At 38.2% G+C, this 17120-nt stretch overlaps 1 protein-coding gene across 2 annotated transcripts in view; it reads left to right on the top strand.

Moving 5' to 3' along the window:
- Positions 1-17120, top strand: part of LOC107691273 (protein diaphanous homolog 3-like) — a 357819-nt gene that overhangs the window by 120439 nt on the left and 220260 nt on the right. For both annotated transcript variants that reach the window (XM_016489790.1, XM_016489789.1), the window contains exon 4: positions 1523-1653. In XM_016489790.1, coding sequence (XP_016345276.1) covers positions 1523-1653 — 131 coding nt within the window. The remainder of the gene's footprint in view (positions 1-1522; positions 1654-17120) is intronic.

Genomic DNA, 17120 nt, shown 5'->3' with positions numbered 1-17120 from the left:
GCCAATCACAACACACTGGATAGCTGGCCAATCACAGCACACCTCGCTTTTCAGACCGATGAGCTTTGTAAAAATCGACGCGTTTCAAAAAGGCGGGGCATAGAGGAGAAACAATAATGTACAGTATGTGGAAAATAATGTGTTTTTTTTTACTTTAAACCGCATAAACACATTTCATTACACCAAATACACAAAATAATGTTATTTTTAGCAACATCATATGACCCCTTTAAAGAAAAATGCAAATGTAAATCTTGACTGTACTTGATATACTGCAACATCAGTCACAGCTTATCTCGCTGTAAGGGCTCTTTGTAATTGACCTTGATTTTGAAGCATCATATTCGTCTTGAATTAATTTAACTGTGCACCACTACTAACCGTGACCTTGCAAACATATATTTAATACCTGTATATTGCCCAGCCCTAATGTGCAAGATAACTTGGAAATGTAAAAAAGTGTGGAAGCAAGCAAAAGCAATTTTTACCCTCCGCATCTTCAGAGAGAGGAAATCAGAAAGATAAATCGCACATAATCAATTTCCTCATTAACACGCCGTGCCTTCGAGAACCTCAAACAATGAGAAATGGGAAGGGCGTAAATGTTTTCTTATCATGATTTGTGTCATATCTGGGGGGAAAAAAACATGCACACACTCTCATCATAAACAGCCTACTGGCTTAAAAATAGAAGAAACAAATATCAGTTAGATATCTGTTAGATATTTATGTCTAAGGATATTAAATGTCATTGGGAGGTATGGAGGTTTCCTGATTCTTGTTCTTGTTTTTTTTTTCTTGTTTTCTTTTGTACTTCTTCTTCTTCTTCTGTCATTATGTTCTACTAGCATTAGGCTGGAAGAAGTAGAATGAATCAAACATTAGAATAAAGATGCTGACTAACTTTGTTTGTTTTGTAATGTGCAATATTTATTTGCATTTATTTTGTTTTTGTCTTATTTATTGTTTTAGTATGAGTTTTGCCAACTAATTTCTAGTAATTGCATTTTTGTTAAGTCAGTAATTAAACAGGCAGGAATCTTTGTGGAGTTTGTTTGTCAATTCTAGGAGCTTAATCTCAAATTTGGCAAGCGGCAGACACTCATTTTGGCATGTTTCTTTGCAGGCTTCTCCAAAAGTAAAAGCCTTTCAGACTAATAAAATAAGTTTGAAGATGATGATGAATATTCAATAGTTTGAAAATGAGGGTAATCATTATTTGTAAGTCACAAAAATCTTTTCTTTTCAAAGCATAATAATTAGTAAGGCATTTGTTGTTCATTCATTGTGAATTTTTACACATGACATTCTCAAACAGCACATATTCTCTTTCAAGGCAAGTCATAGGCATATTCTCTTTAAAGGCAGGTCCGCTCTGCAGCCATCTTGGTATCGTCCCTTGGCAGCTTTTTCCAATCATGCAATTAAAGCACCGATCTGCTTGAATGGGTGAAAAATTAAAAAGGGTTTGCCAATGTTAGTGACCATCTAATATTTTGTTCTCTCTGTTTTTCTCTGACAGGGTAGTTTGAGGAGCAGCAGTCAGATCTCTCCTCAGGAGTTTCTGAGTGAGCTGAAAGGAGGTGCCACCGATGAGAGACTGTTTGCTTGTTTAGACTCCCTCAGAGTGTCACTCACCAGCAACCCAGTCAGGTACTCACTCAAAGAAACCTAAACTGTTTACAACATTAAATTTCAAATATGAGATCAGTCATGCTTTTTGGCTTCAAAGTTTTCCTGTTTCTCTCTAACTTATGTAATTTAGCAGGATATTTTTGCTGTTTTTTCTTCTCTAGAAACCTGCTCAGCTTACACAAACACGCATTTACTCTGGAAGGCATCCACAAACTCTTACGCACATCTAAAACTTGACAAGCCAGCTTGATATTGCGACTCGCTGTGAATACTCAAACACACACTGAGCTATCCAGCCTAGCCACCTACCACATCTGACCTCCGTCACTTGCCCATCGGTGTGTAACTCAGCGGCATGCCCCGTGATTTCAGACTAGATCAGCATTACACACTGGCATTCATTAATATGTATTACCGATTGCCACGTCGCCCCAGGTTTTCCCTCCTACCTCTTAATTGTTTGATGCCGTTTGCGATGAGCTCCCCTGCTGTTCGCCCGCATTTGTACTGCAAACATGACAGAGAGGCCTCTCCAGGAGGGTGAAGATGATAAACAATTTTTGAATAGTGTTTTTTTTGTGTTTTGAATAGGCTTTGCTTTTTTCCTTTTTTTGTGACCATTAAAATGACTATTTTAACAGCATAGTTATAAGTGCAGTTCACAGAGAGACGCATGCTGCGGGGCAATGGTTGGAAGTGTACAATGACAGGAGAAAAAGGTTGATATGAGAGGAAATGCATATTTCATTCTCATGGTAGTGTGACTGTTGATGTCATTCTGTTGTCCTTGGATACATTTTTTTATTTTGTTTTATTGTCGCTTTTATAGTTTTTGCAGACTGAGCTTTTTATTGATCTTTCAAAACATTTTTGGAATATATCGAAGCCTGCACATTTCAAGTGACTAAAAGTTTTTTTAAAGGCAGTGCTAGGGGCTCCAGAATCATTTGCTTTGTAATCCGAGCACAGACTTATAACAAGACATTGTTTAATTTGTTGGATAACGTGACCTTAGAAGCATCACGAGTGCGTTGCTTTAGGACACTCATTTTGTCCAGTGTCCTTTTCATCTGCAACATTTTCCTCATTCTAATCACAAAAAATCCAATAGATAAGTGGGTTAGAGAGCCGAGTGTGTGCGTGCAGATAAAGTTATTACAGATGGTTAAATTTAATTTGACAGACCGCACTAAGCAGTGTGTCTAATTTCAAAGTCTGTGGATGGAAAAATAAACCTCATCTGTGATGATGGAGGAGAGAAAGGGAAAGTCGAGAGCACGTTCGAGCAGGAGAGTCGGTGTTAAACTGTTTTCATCAGCGCTGCATTCTTTATTGGCATAATTCATGAAATGTCATGATTTCTATTAGCACCCAAACGTCGTTCTGGCACATGCAGCTGTTCGTTATGGCTGTGAACGTCACGGGCGGAATGATCCACAATCAGAGAGCAATGGCTGACCTTGCGTGGATAGTGTAGCCTGAACATTACTCACACCTGGCGCCTTATCATTTGTTCCTGTGCAAGGATAAAACTTCTCCAAACAATTCAGTCTTTTTTTAATGAGTGTTTTTGCCATTGTCTGGCTACAGTATGACACAAAGTTGTTTTATTTGGCTATGCTGATGAAAGCCTGCAGTGTTGTATTTTTATAGGTCACTGGTGTGGGATGAATAAAGCCAGGATAAGGATAGGAAACAAAGACTTAAGTAAAACTTGATTCGTTGCTAAAAAGGTTCATTGAGTGTGAATGCTCAGTCAAGAGGAAATGCACAACATTTAGACACTCACAGTGGTTTTTTGTTCATTAAGACTAGATTAGCCTGTATTTTAGGTTGTGAGGACCTTGATGAGTATTTCACAGTGGGGGCGGGAATGTAGAGACTAATTCTTCTAATAGACGACATGATTGATCCATGTAGCCTCATTACGGTGAACTTCTCTAGCTTCCACATGCTTTGCAATAAGAAGCAACAGAGAAGGCCGTGACAATTCCCTAATGAAAATGGACATATGGTATTTTATCATAACTAGGATCCCCACAGGTCCCTCTCAGCGAATCCCAGTTGGAACGTCTGGATGTTTATATTCACATGCAGTCAAGGCTGATATTGGCCCACATTGTAAGTCATTTTACTATTATGACAGTTTCTTCTTTTCTTCTTTTCCTTAGAGGCTGAGAAAACTGCCTCATTGTAAGATAGGTTGTTGCTTCTGTTACGAACCCCACTTTTACAAGACTCGATCAGGAAGGGGTTAAGCAACATAAAAAGGACGCGCAAGACAGGAGATCAATTTAACCATTTATTAATGGTAAAACAGCTTACGAGTCACATTAATTAACCAACAGCAGATATAATAAAGAGTTAAATCAACTAAACTAAAGCAAACTAAATCAATATGTATCCAGTAAACAAACAAAACACAGATCAACGGAAACATTAAAGAAAGCACAAAAATAAACACAGAGAGAGAGAGAAAGAGCACCGCTTATCAGCGGCTGGCTGGGCAACAAGACACGCACGAAGCTCACTGGATGCTCTCCATCGTCAGTGGCTGGACGGCAGCAGCTTCTCATCAAGTGCGAGTCATGCTCAAAGAGCGTGGCAGTGACTGTGGCGGACGCGCTGGAACAGGGAGAGCACATCAACACAAGCGCAACTTCCGCCTTATATTCAGTCCAGAGCGTCCTTACTCAACAAGCTGCAGGTGTGTAGGGGCGGAGCTCAACCTCGGGAGAAAGAGATGAACCAAATCAATATATACACACAATACCCACAAATAAACAAAACGTTGACCGTGACACTTCTTATTGTTAATTTTGGCCAAGAGATGCACAGTAAATTGGCGCCCATATTGCCATTAGTCGTTATTTATAGTGTTAAAATTGTTGGCATCAGTCTGCCTGGTGATTTCAAGTTTTTTTTTTTTTTCTCCAAATTTTATGCCAAAATTACTAGATTGAAGCTTTAGTTTGAACACTTTAAATGGAAAATGGGAAAGATTTAATAAGATTCAATTCATAAACATTATTTAATGCATCATAAGTTAGCATTAAACACACACACAGATACGTGTATACAAATAATGATAAAATCTGTTGTTTGTACAGTGTCACCTCTCTGGAGGCCTGAAATGCAACTAAATACAAAACTTTTTTTTTAAAGATCCTATCAACTGCCTTACATTTTATAAACCAAAAATTGGACTTATGTGATCGAGGGAAGGTAACGTTTCATCCCATCAGAGTCAAATTGAGCGTTTAACCTGCACCCACAAAGGTGACGATTGTACCTGCCAATGTTTGATTCTGTTAGCTGACGTACGAGGTCCTTCATGTCAACAGAATGAGATGTTGTACTCTGGGGAATCCACTCAGACTTCACCAAGGATCAAAAACATCACACATGGTGTTTTTAATAAATAAATTCTACTATTGTTTTCTTCCGAGTTCAGCTTGATAACTGGGATTCTTTGTAGCGATGGATTTAACACATCAATCATAGTGATTTAAGCTGAATGCTGATGACATTTTGATAAATGCTCTTTGTTTTATGTATCATCCTGTTTGCTGTTTTACTTGTCGAGTTGAGACAGTTCTATCCAGTTAGACAGTTCTAAGTTTAGTTTTAATTTCATATAGATATTCTGTTGTCAGTAGGATGATATGAGCACAGTTTTGCAGCAGTAGATATGTGTGTGTTTTCTGTGTGTGTGTGGTTGGTAATGATGAGCTTGATGAGTTTTGTGATCATGTGGGTGAGGCTGGCCATCCTTTGCTTGGCTGGCGTTTGATTTGTACTGTCATTCTCTCTCCTCCTCACATGGGGCATGAACACCAAGGATATGTAGGGGGCATAATTTATACCCATACTTCCTCTTCTGCTCAGGTAAGGCGTCTGATTGGATGAGTGAGTGATGTTTCCATTAGCTATGTGCACCATTGTGAGTGACATTTATTTTCACTCCTTTTTTGTGTCAGTTCAGGAGTTCATCCTCCCATCACAGCAGAATGCTAAATGATTTTGAAAAGACACCTGTTCTGATTTAGCAGGCCTTATCGTGCTCCACTGACTGTGACTGGCTAAATATTGAACGGGATGACCTAAACAAGGACACAGGGCATAGTGGAAAGATGGTAATATTTTCCTTTCTTATGGCTACTCCTTTAACAGGATTATCATCTTGCCATAGAATATCTGCCGGTCTTAACTAAAAAATACAAAAAAATCTCACTTTTTATTGTGAACTATAGAGAAATTCCTGATGTCATTGTATCTTTGCCCATCACATCACTCTTGCTTTATTATAAAGCCTAAGTGGGGTGACTAAGGCAGCATTCTAACTGTTATGAACCATTAAAGTGACTGGTTTGAAACGTTCTTCATAGGTGGCAGCTCCACATAAAACAAAGTGACTCGCAGCTGATTCTAGTACACCTTAGTCAGGGTAGCGCCATATTTAAATTTGGACAGACATAAAAACAAAGCTGTGAGAGAGAGGCCTGCGTTCAATGAATTGCACAGTTGTTTAAGGGCACACTGATTGTCCAGTTAATGAAACGTCTTTCCGGAAAAAAAAAGACGGCATAATTGTTACCTGCTGTTTTGAACTGCCTCTGTCTCAGGAATGTGCCTATGATGCCTCAAAATGCTGTCTGTGTATGCTTACTAGTTTTTGAAACAGCTATTGATATCACATTAAAATCACAGTCCTTCCATGTGCAACCATCAGCACTTTTCATCCTCTCTCTCTCTCTTTCTTGCTCTCTCTCCCCCTCTCTCTCTTTCTCTCTCTCTGTGTCTCTCACCCCTTTTGCTCTTTTTTTCTCCCTCCTATTTATCCAAGTGTCAACTCTGGACAGATGTGCTCTTGTCCCGACTTGTGTGGGGAGATGGAATATAAAGCATGTAATTTCCCTTGGGTTCAATAAAGTGGGCTGCCAGTTCTCTCCAGGAACCAGGATGAAAAAAAAAAAGTTTCTGCACAAGTTATTTCAGAAAGAGAGAGAAAGTGTTTCTTTCGTGACTGGCCCACTCTGTCGCTTCTTTTTTTTTGTTTCCTCTTTCTCTCTGCCATGTTTCTAAAAGACGTTTTCATCGCTTGATGGCTGAAAATGTGCAAGACACTTTGATGTAAGGGAAGGATAGGGGAGAGAAACAGACTTGAGAAGAGTGACAGCGAGTGTAAAACAGCAAGACGAAAATAAGGGAAGTTGTCTACAAATTTATTTTGAATATCGACAAGTGCTTTTTGTGTGTGAGAAAGGTGAAAATAATTGTTTTTTTAAACCAAAAATATTTAAAGTTGCAAAAATGTAGGTAAACTTGCATATCCTTGCAGGTCTTCTGATGAGAAAAACCAGTTGATTCAGCTTGATAATTTGAGTTTTTTTAGTTTCTTCAAAACATTGGTTTTGCTGTGCAACTAATGGCCCTTCAAACCATTTAAAGCTCATTTCATATCAGGAACCCTTCTGGTCATTAATGTGCATCCACATTATTTGGTCCTATTTAGCAGTGTTTGTGACTGTCTCTTACTCCACTTTTTTTGGGTGAAAAAAGCCCTAGAAAACCAGGGAATTTGAAAAGTGTGATTTCCAGGCTTGGAAAGTCTTAGAAATATATAAATTCTTAAAAGGTCATGGAAAAGTCACAGAAACTTTTATAGTCAATATAAACTTTTCTAGCTACACTAATGTTCAAAGGTTTGGAGTTTGATTGTTTTTGAAAAGTCTCATCAAAAACTGTTTTCATTTGATGAAATGAAAACAGTTCGGACATTCATTTGGTGCAATGTCCGAACTGATTGCACTATATTTTATGTATAATCATTTTCTATTCTTAACTGTTTTAAATTCATTTTAAAACTCATAAATCAATTTTTAAATAATTTTCAAAGTTTTAAATTCCTTGTTTTATTGTTGTGATTATTTTTTTTAATTATTTTTTCATTTCTTTTATGTAAAGCACTTTGAATTACCATTGTGTATGAAATGTGCTGTATAAACTTGCCTTGCCTTTATCAAAATGCAGTAAAAACAGTGATACTGTCAAATGTTATTACAATGTAAAATAACTTTTATATTTGAATATATTGTAAAATGTAATTTATTTCTGTAATGCAAAGCTGAATTTTTAGCAGCCATTACTTCAGTCTTCAGTGTCACATGATCCTTCAGAAATCATTCTAATATGCTAAATTGGTGCTGAAGTAATTTTACATATTATTTTCAATTTTGACAACAGTTGTGCTGCTTAATATTTTTGTAAGAGTGACATTTTTGATTCAGAATTCACCAATTCATTAAATAGAATGTTTAAAATAACAGCATAAAGATTGAGTCAGGAAACAAACATGTACATTCATTGATCAACCCTGAATTTAAGTGGTCAGTGATTAATAGCTGAACATGTTTATCACTGATAGCTCACATATAACACATGCTCTATGTGACATGTTAACATGTTAGAGAGGGAGCAATTTTTGTTGATGTGCACCAGGCAAACAAGGTTTGAATGCTTGTTTTGAGTTGCCATCAGATTTCTGCACTTTTTCCCTTCTCTCTTGTCAAAACTGGTTTGATTACAAAACTGTGCAGAGTGAAACCGAGTTCCGGCGTGATACAACATGACCTCATCACACAGGCTTTTCCTCATTCATGCGGTCACTAACAATTTGTCTAATAGCCCGTTACAGAGTCTCACTTGGTTGTATGCAGATTGCCATCCTTTATTTTCGTTCCAGTGCCTCCTCTCTCTGCATACTGCGTCTTCGTTCTGGATGTAGACTGTACTGGTCAGAGCACTTGCTGGAAACATCGGTTCTGTCTCCAGTGAGTGTGTTTAGCTGTGCTGTTGCAGCTGAAGGCAGTGTGTTGGCTCAGTGACTGTCACTCTCCACAGAGCTCACCATGCCTGTGGTTTCCCCCAGAGACACACTGCCCATGCTTTTCCCTCCAGCATCAGCCTGTGGTTCAGCCGGTCATGCCCCATCAAACTGTCCTCCATAGAGGAGACAGAGCACACTGTGTAGGTAGAACATTTACCTATAAATCATCACTGAAGCCACTGGTTTTATAGTTATTTGAAAATTTTCTTAATGTAAGCTCTCGTTCTAAAGATGTTTTTATTTCGTTAAATTGTTTAAAAGTAACAGTAAAGACTTTTAAAATGCTACAAAAGATTTGTTTCTCTGTCGTTTTGGATATTCAAAGAATCCTGAAAAAATGTAGTGTGTATTGTGTTTTCCACAAATATTAAGCAGCACAACCTTTTTCAACATTGATAATAAATGTTTTTTAAGCAGCAAATCAGCATATTAGAATGATTTTTTTACTCACGCTCACACAGTTTTCCAAACATTTATACCTTTTTATATTCTTTGGAATATAGCACATACTTGTAATACTTGGAACATAGCTCACAAGTCACATGCACTACATTTGTAATGTTTATTGGTCTTTTTTGGAGCTGGATCAGAATCATTTTTGTCCCTTTGCGATCAGTGGAAGAAAGAAAGTGAAAGTCATACGGGTTTGAACGACATGAGGGTGCGTAAATGATGGCAACATTTTTCATTTTTCTTCACATTACATTTCATTGTATTAAATTATATTGTGATAATGCCTAATTTAATTCTCTGACTGACAAGCAATTATCAAGGCAGCATTTTCTTTGCTTCAGGAAAGTATATGTTTGTCTGTGCTGTTCATTTTTCTTCAGCTTATCAGTTGTTTCTTTCTATTCTCTCAATTTTCTCGCCCCTCACGACCCATTTCTGTTTGTGAATGCAGATCCCACACCTCCTCCTCTTAGGGGTCAGCCAATCTCTTACTCCTGATTTGGGCTAACAGCTTTTGTTTTGACTTGTGTACAGATTTTTTTTTTTTGCATCTATTATCAGGTTTTTCCTGTTCTCTCTCGGTCTCATCCTCACCCTCACACTTTCTCTTGTTGCACGAGTTGCCCAAAGTAATTCCCACTTCTCTCGAATGAGGACTCGCACCCACAACCCTCACCTGCCCCCCTCAGAAACCCAAACCCGTGCACAGGCGTAGTCACGCATACACCCTTGCCCTCTTACTTTCTCTTGCTGAGCTGAGGCGATTGTGTAGGGGACATAATTGTATTAAATGAAGGTGATAAATGACGCTGACAAACAGGTGGAAATTGGTTTTTGATATTGTATTAAAACTGACCTTCAGGTTTAAGGCTTTAGATTTGTTATTTTGTCAGACACACAATAGCAAGTGACTTTGTGAGCCAAGTGGAGAGGTTCTGAGCCTTGGCTTTGTGACATCTTTTGGAGAGCGCAGCCAATTAAACCGCATCAGTTGGACACAGAGTTAGATCTGGCCTCTCTGCTGCCATATCTCTGCACTCTGATAATTCTTCTCTCTGCAGATCCTTCTTCCTATTCATCATCACTGACAACGACTTCATTCCATCTTGTTCTTGCAAATGCTCCTGGCATGTTTCCTTCATCCTTGTTGTTTGACTGAAATCTTTTGTCTTTTAATTTGAGGTAGTGCTGGGCGGTATGACCAAAAATTAAAAGACAAAAGACCACACTAAATAGTGACTAAACACGACCCCTTTTAATACATGTTAACCAGGAGTCACTCTCATTTATAATCGCGGCATCGTCTGATAAAATCAACATGCATCTACACTAATGAGCGGTAACTTAGCTACACTAAGCTATGTGGTAGTTTTGGTTATATTACTTTTTTGTCTCATGCAGCGCACTGCCTGCGCCTGAGTAACAAACAAAAAAAAACAACAAAAACGTGCACGTGATATTAACAGACAAACTACGCTCATATTTATAATTCCAAACAATCAGTAAGCGACAGGTGCTAGGAAACGCTGTTTTGTACTCATTTATTGACGAATTGGCTGCGGTGCGGCCAACTGAATGCGCTGCTTCTCTGCTGCTCACTGCACAGAACAGACGTTGAGAGAGGTGACACTTCTCCGGGAAAGTCAGACCTCGCGTTCGCGGGACAGCACTGGCGAAATCTTCCAACTGAACCATAGCTAAGGTTTATCCAAAAAAGTCGCTAAAAGGGTCTGAAAGTTACTAAATCTAGTGCTAAAGTCTTTTAAATATTCATATCATAACAAAAATAAACACCGGTATTCGGTATGAACCGGTATACCGCCCAGCACTAATTTGAGGTCCGCATCAACCAGCGTAAATGACTTTTACCCACCTTTTGATTGCCCACCCATATAAGATGTATTTGTTGGTCTGATCAGAAGCAGTGAGATGTTTAAGCTGAAATGATTAATGATTTTAATTAAACAACTGATTGACAGAGATATGGATGCGCAGAGATGAAAGAAATGAGAAGATGAGAGGAGAGAATGTCATCCAGATAGTCCCAGACAAATTAATATAAAAATCCAGGCATAGCTAATTATCATAAAACAGTCTAGGTTGGATTTAGACATGACAGTCTGAGCTGTGAAGATCACTCTTTAGCATCAAGACCTGAAAGGAGAATAGACTGGATAAAAATATTGTTTTTCTGAATAACTGCAAACTTTTAGACAACTTAAAAGTCTTAAGAACTTATTTTCATGAATAGTTGCAAAAGACAAGTTACGCGCTGTATAATTTACATCATTAATGTGCAGTCATATTTGTACAGGGAAATTCCATGGCATCTCAATAGTAAAGTGCAATTTGGAGTTGCACATGATGTCGGAGTGGGCGATATACTGGTAGACACGATTGACTATTGTCTCTATCGCAGTTACACGCTCACGTGATGTTGCTGTGATACGTGGTCATGAAAACTTATCGGTTGCATGCGTTTTTAAGCATTGCGGTTTAAAAGTGATTTTCAGCCACTGAAATGCAATCAGCGGCGAAAGAGAACTCAATTCGCTATATGCGCTGTCTGAGAGACTGTTTCTGATCACTGTCATAGAGCGCAGGGGTATTGAACAGAGTTATTTTTTGCCGCTTTATAGGCATTGAATGGTTAAATACACATATTTGTATGTGTCCAAATGCCCGTCTTTGCAAGTATCCTCGTAAACACATTTATTTGGGTCTTAAGTGAAAGCAAACAGTTGAGAAAGAAAACACATGTGTAACAGTATATTGGATCTTAAAGTGACAGCAGTCTAATATTCCTGCTGCCTGTCATTCATTTTAATCAAACAACAAAAGAGAGAAAGCTCTCACTGCACTTTTGTAACTTTAATAAGAAGAGTTATATTTTTTATTTACACAGTGAAGAATATGCAGTGTTTTTATACATTTGATTACTTTATTCAATGTATGTAGCATTTCCTATTTATTTGTTCTACTGTAGTTTTTTGTCCTATTGCTTGTAATTAGTTTCTTATTATTTAATCGCTGACTGTTTATTTGCCTTCAGTGAGCTTAAGTTTAAAAAAATATATAATTTAGGCTAGTACCTTGTTTAAAGCAAAAATAACTATTGTGATATATATTGTTATCGTGAAATATAATTATTCATATTGTGATATAAGATTTTGGTCATATCGCCCACCCCTAACATGATGTAAATTTTGTATCAGATTCAAGCTTGTTAAACTCTGAATATGCAAATTGAACACATTTACCAATATAAGAAGATGATCCAGAATGGGTTCCCAAAGTCATGTAAGCTTATTGGGGAATCTGTTTTTAACAGGCCTGCAAAGAGAGAAAATAAATAGAAATAGCTTTTTTTTGAGTGCAACTTTCATGAAATAGTTTTAAAAGTCCTTATCCAGTTATCACGATCAACTGGAAATGACATGGAGAGAGTGAGTTACTGCACTTTTGAACTATTTAAAGTCTTCAAAGTTTTGTATGAAAGGGAGGTGGGTAGAAGAGGGTCAAACAGAGCAAAAGACAAGAGGATGCACCTGCATTTCTTAGCATGCTGTTGCATCACTCAGTGTTTTTATTTGATACGATATTGGAGAACTGACAGGAAAGTACCAGGAGTGACGGAATATGACCCATGCCGGAGCACATCAGCTGTTTTGTAAGTTAGGAGCAACAAATTACCCTCTGAGCCACAGCTTTGACTCTCTTGTTTTTGAGTGTGAATAAATGCGTGGTGCTTGTGTGTCCCATGTATGTACATGCATGCAAGTGTGTTGATCCCTTTATGGTTCCCCAGGTCTCCCCGCAGGCTTTTTTACAACTTAAAAACATTTTCTGTACCCCACTACTCCAAACCACAGGAACAGCTTCTTAGCCTTGGGGCTGTTATGCAGGGATGAGTGGTTGTTTGTGTATGAGTGTACATATGTTAACCCCTACACTCTTTCAGAGTGTAATGCAGACAGGAAATGCAGTTTATTTTCTGTTATGTACAGGTCACAAACCACATCCATCTCGTTCTAAGTCATAGTGTGAATTTCACAAGAGCCGTAAATAATTAGTGTAGTCTCATTGTCTCGTAACACTATTTAAATTGTCCTGTAATTGTCATTTTATCATTCGGGCAAACTTTATTGCTCATCTGATATGTTGTGGGTGTGCTGACACTTGATCGTTCTCATTAAACGTTGTGGAATTTGTAATCAGCATAACGCATTTAAAATTATATTCTGATCGGCTGTCACGCCAAGGTCGGAAAATATTTCAGAATGCCTTCGTTATTTAGATTTCAGCAGTTTGATTCCTCTCAACACCGCTCATGTTTTATTGACGAGAGGTTGGCGTTCAGAGACAGCGCTATTGAATCTAGCCAAACTTAAATTACTGCCCCGAGTTTAACCGATTAAGGCAGCTTCATGTTTGTGTCTTCTAGTCTCAACTCACCAGGGAGTTTTTCTTTCCTCCCGCTCTCTCGCTTTGATGGAATGACCATTCATGCTGCTTAGTGCCATGCTGAATATATTTAAAGACTAATTAGTTTTCATTTTTCACCAATTAATTTTTCACAGCTAGTTTTGCTTGGAAATGACTGGTAAGTTCAGACTCGTCTTTTAAATCGTGACACTATCTAAAGGTCCACAGGTTTCTTTTATGTCATATAGTGCAGCTGCTTGAACAAAACACATATCCTTATTATATAGTCTGGTTTTTCCCTGTGACACTTGTGATTTTGTCCTCTGCCTTTCAAGTCTTGTTTCCAAGCGGAAGTAGTTTCTGTGATCGATTTTTATATATGCCTAGGCTCTATAAAAATTCAGACCAATATACTCTCACCCTCATTCATTTTGGTTTGTGTGCATTTGAATAGGAAGGCAGTCTGGGAATAGACTACTGAATGTGAATGCTCAAAACCAAATGTGACTTTAGGTGAGTGCAGGCTTACATTTTCGCTTCTCATTTGCCATAGTGATTCTTTCTCCCTCAGCGTTCTCACTCTCATGCAAATCTTTTCTCCGCTCGCTCACGTACGGGCTTTGCTAAATTGGCTCTTCTCAAAAAATCGCCTTCCTGTGGAAAGTACAGACTTCCCAGGGTGCACCGGGGGAGGCCCTCCGAATGGCTCCAGACAGGCCTATCAATCTGAATTTCTAATCCAGCAATTTCAGCCTTGTTTAGGGCCTCATTTGCCTGCAATTCAAATGTCAGCTTATTGAGTTTCTGGCCGCAGCGCTCTCTCTCTCTCCCTCTCTCTCTCTCTCTCTCTCTCTCTCTCTCTCTCTCTCTCTCTATATATATATCTATCTCTCTCTCTATCTCTCTCACTCTTTCTCCTCTAGCCCACCGGCCCCCTGTATCCTTCCATAACTCAACGCTAGGGGCGTGAGATATATATCGTCTGCGATAATATCGTAGATTAATTTCTATCAGTATGAACTGACCACCACACAGAATATGAAGAATATTAAAAACATTAGGAGTCAGCTGTCTTCGGTAGTCCTTAAGGTACCAGCACAATAACACACTCAGCAAAATATTGTCTAATTATCGTTATCGATAAAATCCCATAAAATATCGAGATATAATTTTTTGTCAATATCGCACACCCCTACTCAACGCTAAAGCATTTAGCGGCACTCACACGCCAGTGTGAAGTCTGACACAAGTCTGAAGTTCGCTTGCTGCTTTGATGGAGAGTGCGCTGTTGTTCGTGCAAGCGCACGATTGGCTGAAATCAGTCACCGTTCTGTGGTCTGATTGCGCTGGTTTTGATGTGTTTTCCTTTCTTGTGAGGAGAAAAAGGAACATTTACTCTTGCTGTTATATTCTAACAACGGTATATTTTTCAAGAATACTTTTTTTTTTTTTTTTTCCATCCTGAAGAAATGTCAAATGTTATATATGGGCATTAAGACTATTGAAGTATAATTTGCATTATAAATGTGCAAAAATGAACATTTTCAAAATCAAGTAAGTTGGTGGGCTGTTTAAATGTCTAGTTGAGCAGTTGGTCTGTGTATATTTGGGATCATTTAGGCAGTATAAAGTTATTTATCAGTTTAATGTTGGTTGATTTATTTATTGATTTTTTTTATTATTAAAACTTCGATCCAGTGAGGATGCATTAAATTAAGCTTTAGAAAGAGGTCTAAAGAGGCCCTAAGGAATTTTTATCAATCAGTCTGTTGGTGGGTGAAGGGCAGACACGGCATTTTGACCAATGAGACGTCCTGTCCTTCCCGGGCTTTGTGCCAAAGGTCTTCTTGCCCTCTAAGAGGTGTCTGGCTTTTGTCCTGGCATCTTTATCTGATGGCTTTGGACAGTTTGCTTATGTTAGTCCACCAAGATCCAATCAAAATGTAGCAAACCTTTGTCCACTATTGTGGTCAGAGAGGGGCCCTGCCATAAACTGGGCCCTTGAATGTGCTGTCCGCTACACTCGTGTAATACTGCTCTCCCTGCTCGTGTGATATCGCTTATCATATGTTATAAATATTTGACAAAAACTCATACAGGGACATTTTTGCACCAATGTCTTACATTTTAGGGCATAACTGCATTTATGGAGTTGTGGCCCTGCATCGTATTTGTCAACAGTCAACTGTATGAAATGTAAGATAACGTACAGGCCTGTATGCGCCGGCGGCGCCAGTGCGTTAACTGCGTTAAAATATTTTAATCGCGTTATTTCTCATAACTAATTAAGTTAATGCGTTAAACTGACAGCCCTAATAATAATGTATATAAATGCAAACAAATGCTGTTTGTTAGAAATTTCTGTTAATCAAAGAATCCTGGAAAAACACCAAATGAGCGTATATTAATGATTTCTGAAGGATCGTGTGACACTGAAGACTGTAATTGCTGCTGAAAATTCAGCATTGCCATTCAAAAAAATACATTTTAAAATATTAAAATAGAAAACAGTTATTTAAAATTAATATTTCACAATATTACGGTTTTAATTGTTAGTTGTTATTATTATTATTATTATTATTATTATTATTATTATATTGTTTTTTTATTCATTTTTTTGACTAATAAATGCAGCCTTGGTAGTCAGAAAAATCTTACCAACCTCAAACTCTTGAACAGTATGTATTTTTATATATTAAATACAAATAAAAAATCCTTTAAGAATTAAACCTGCAGATATAACTGGCTACGCATGGAGAATCTGTAGAATTTCCACCAGTGCTTTGCTTAGAACTTAAAATGAGTTAGTTTTGTTGCTTGTCATGTGTGGCGTGTGTACAGTAAGGTATGTGCATGGACGTGTATTGATTTTCCTTCATTTATACACCCAGCTCTCCCTGTGCAGCCATCATATGCACGTCCAAAACTGCAGAGAACTGTCATGTCACTCACTTCCTCTGTCTGTCTTGCTTTCTCTCACTCTCCTTTTGGTCTCGTTTGAAGGCTTTTTGCACAAGTTTAGCAGCCCTTAGATTATTAATCTAACATGGATTTAAGAGGATGTTTGCAGAATCCTACATAACACTGCAGCCCACATCAGATGTTGGTTTTAAGTTGTGCTGGGTAAGAAACGATTGTCTGTCTGCCACAGGCAGCTGGCACCTGTGAATAATGGCCCATGTTTAACATGGCAGACAGACAGTAATTTCATCAAAAGTGTGCATTGCTTTGGAGACAAACAGGAAATTGAGCTGGGAGTTTGTAATATGGCTTTGGTAGTGATGTTCTGTGGGCCTGTGTACCATGAGTTATGACTCTGTTTTTTTCTTTAATACTTCTGTCGGATTCCTAATGCAGCAGGAAACACAGAGACATGCACACACACTCACATATCCTCGACAGAAGTACAGAAGCACTTTTTGAAGCAAATATGAGTATGCTTCAGCTTGAGATCATTTGCTCGATAAGACTTTGATTTAATGCCATCTTGTTGAGTAATTTGTTACATTTTTTTTCAATGGTTTCAGGTTATTAGCGCTAATTTTGCATTAGCATTAATTAGATTTTTTTTCGTTCCTTTAATCCCCCTCCGGGCTTCACAAACCAGCGATCTCTCTCTCTCTCTCTCTCTCTCTCTCTCTCTCTCTCTCTCTCACTCACACTCACACTCACACTCACACACACACACACACACACTCACTCACTCACTCACTCACTC

The sequence above is a fragment of the Sinocyclocheilus anshuiensis genome, unplaced genomic scaffold, assembly GCF_001515605.1.
Source record: "Sinocyclocheilus anshuiensis isolate Anshui unplaced genomic scaffold, SAMN03320099.WGS_v1.1 scaffold1154, whole genome shotgun sequence".
In the NCBI taxonomy this organism is placed as follows: Eukaryota; Metazoa; Chordata; class Actinopteri; order Cypriniformes; family Cyprinidae; genus Sinocyclocheilus; species Sinocyclocheilus anshuiensis.
Note: the sequence above shows the minus strand (reverse complement) of the source record. Positions and strands in the feature narration are given on the sequence as shown.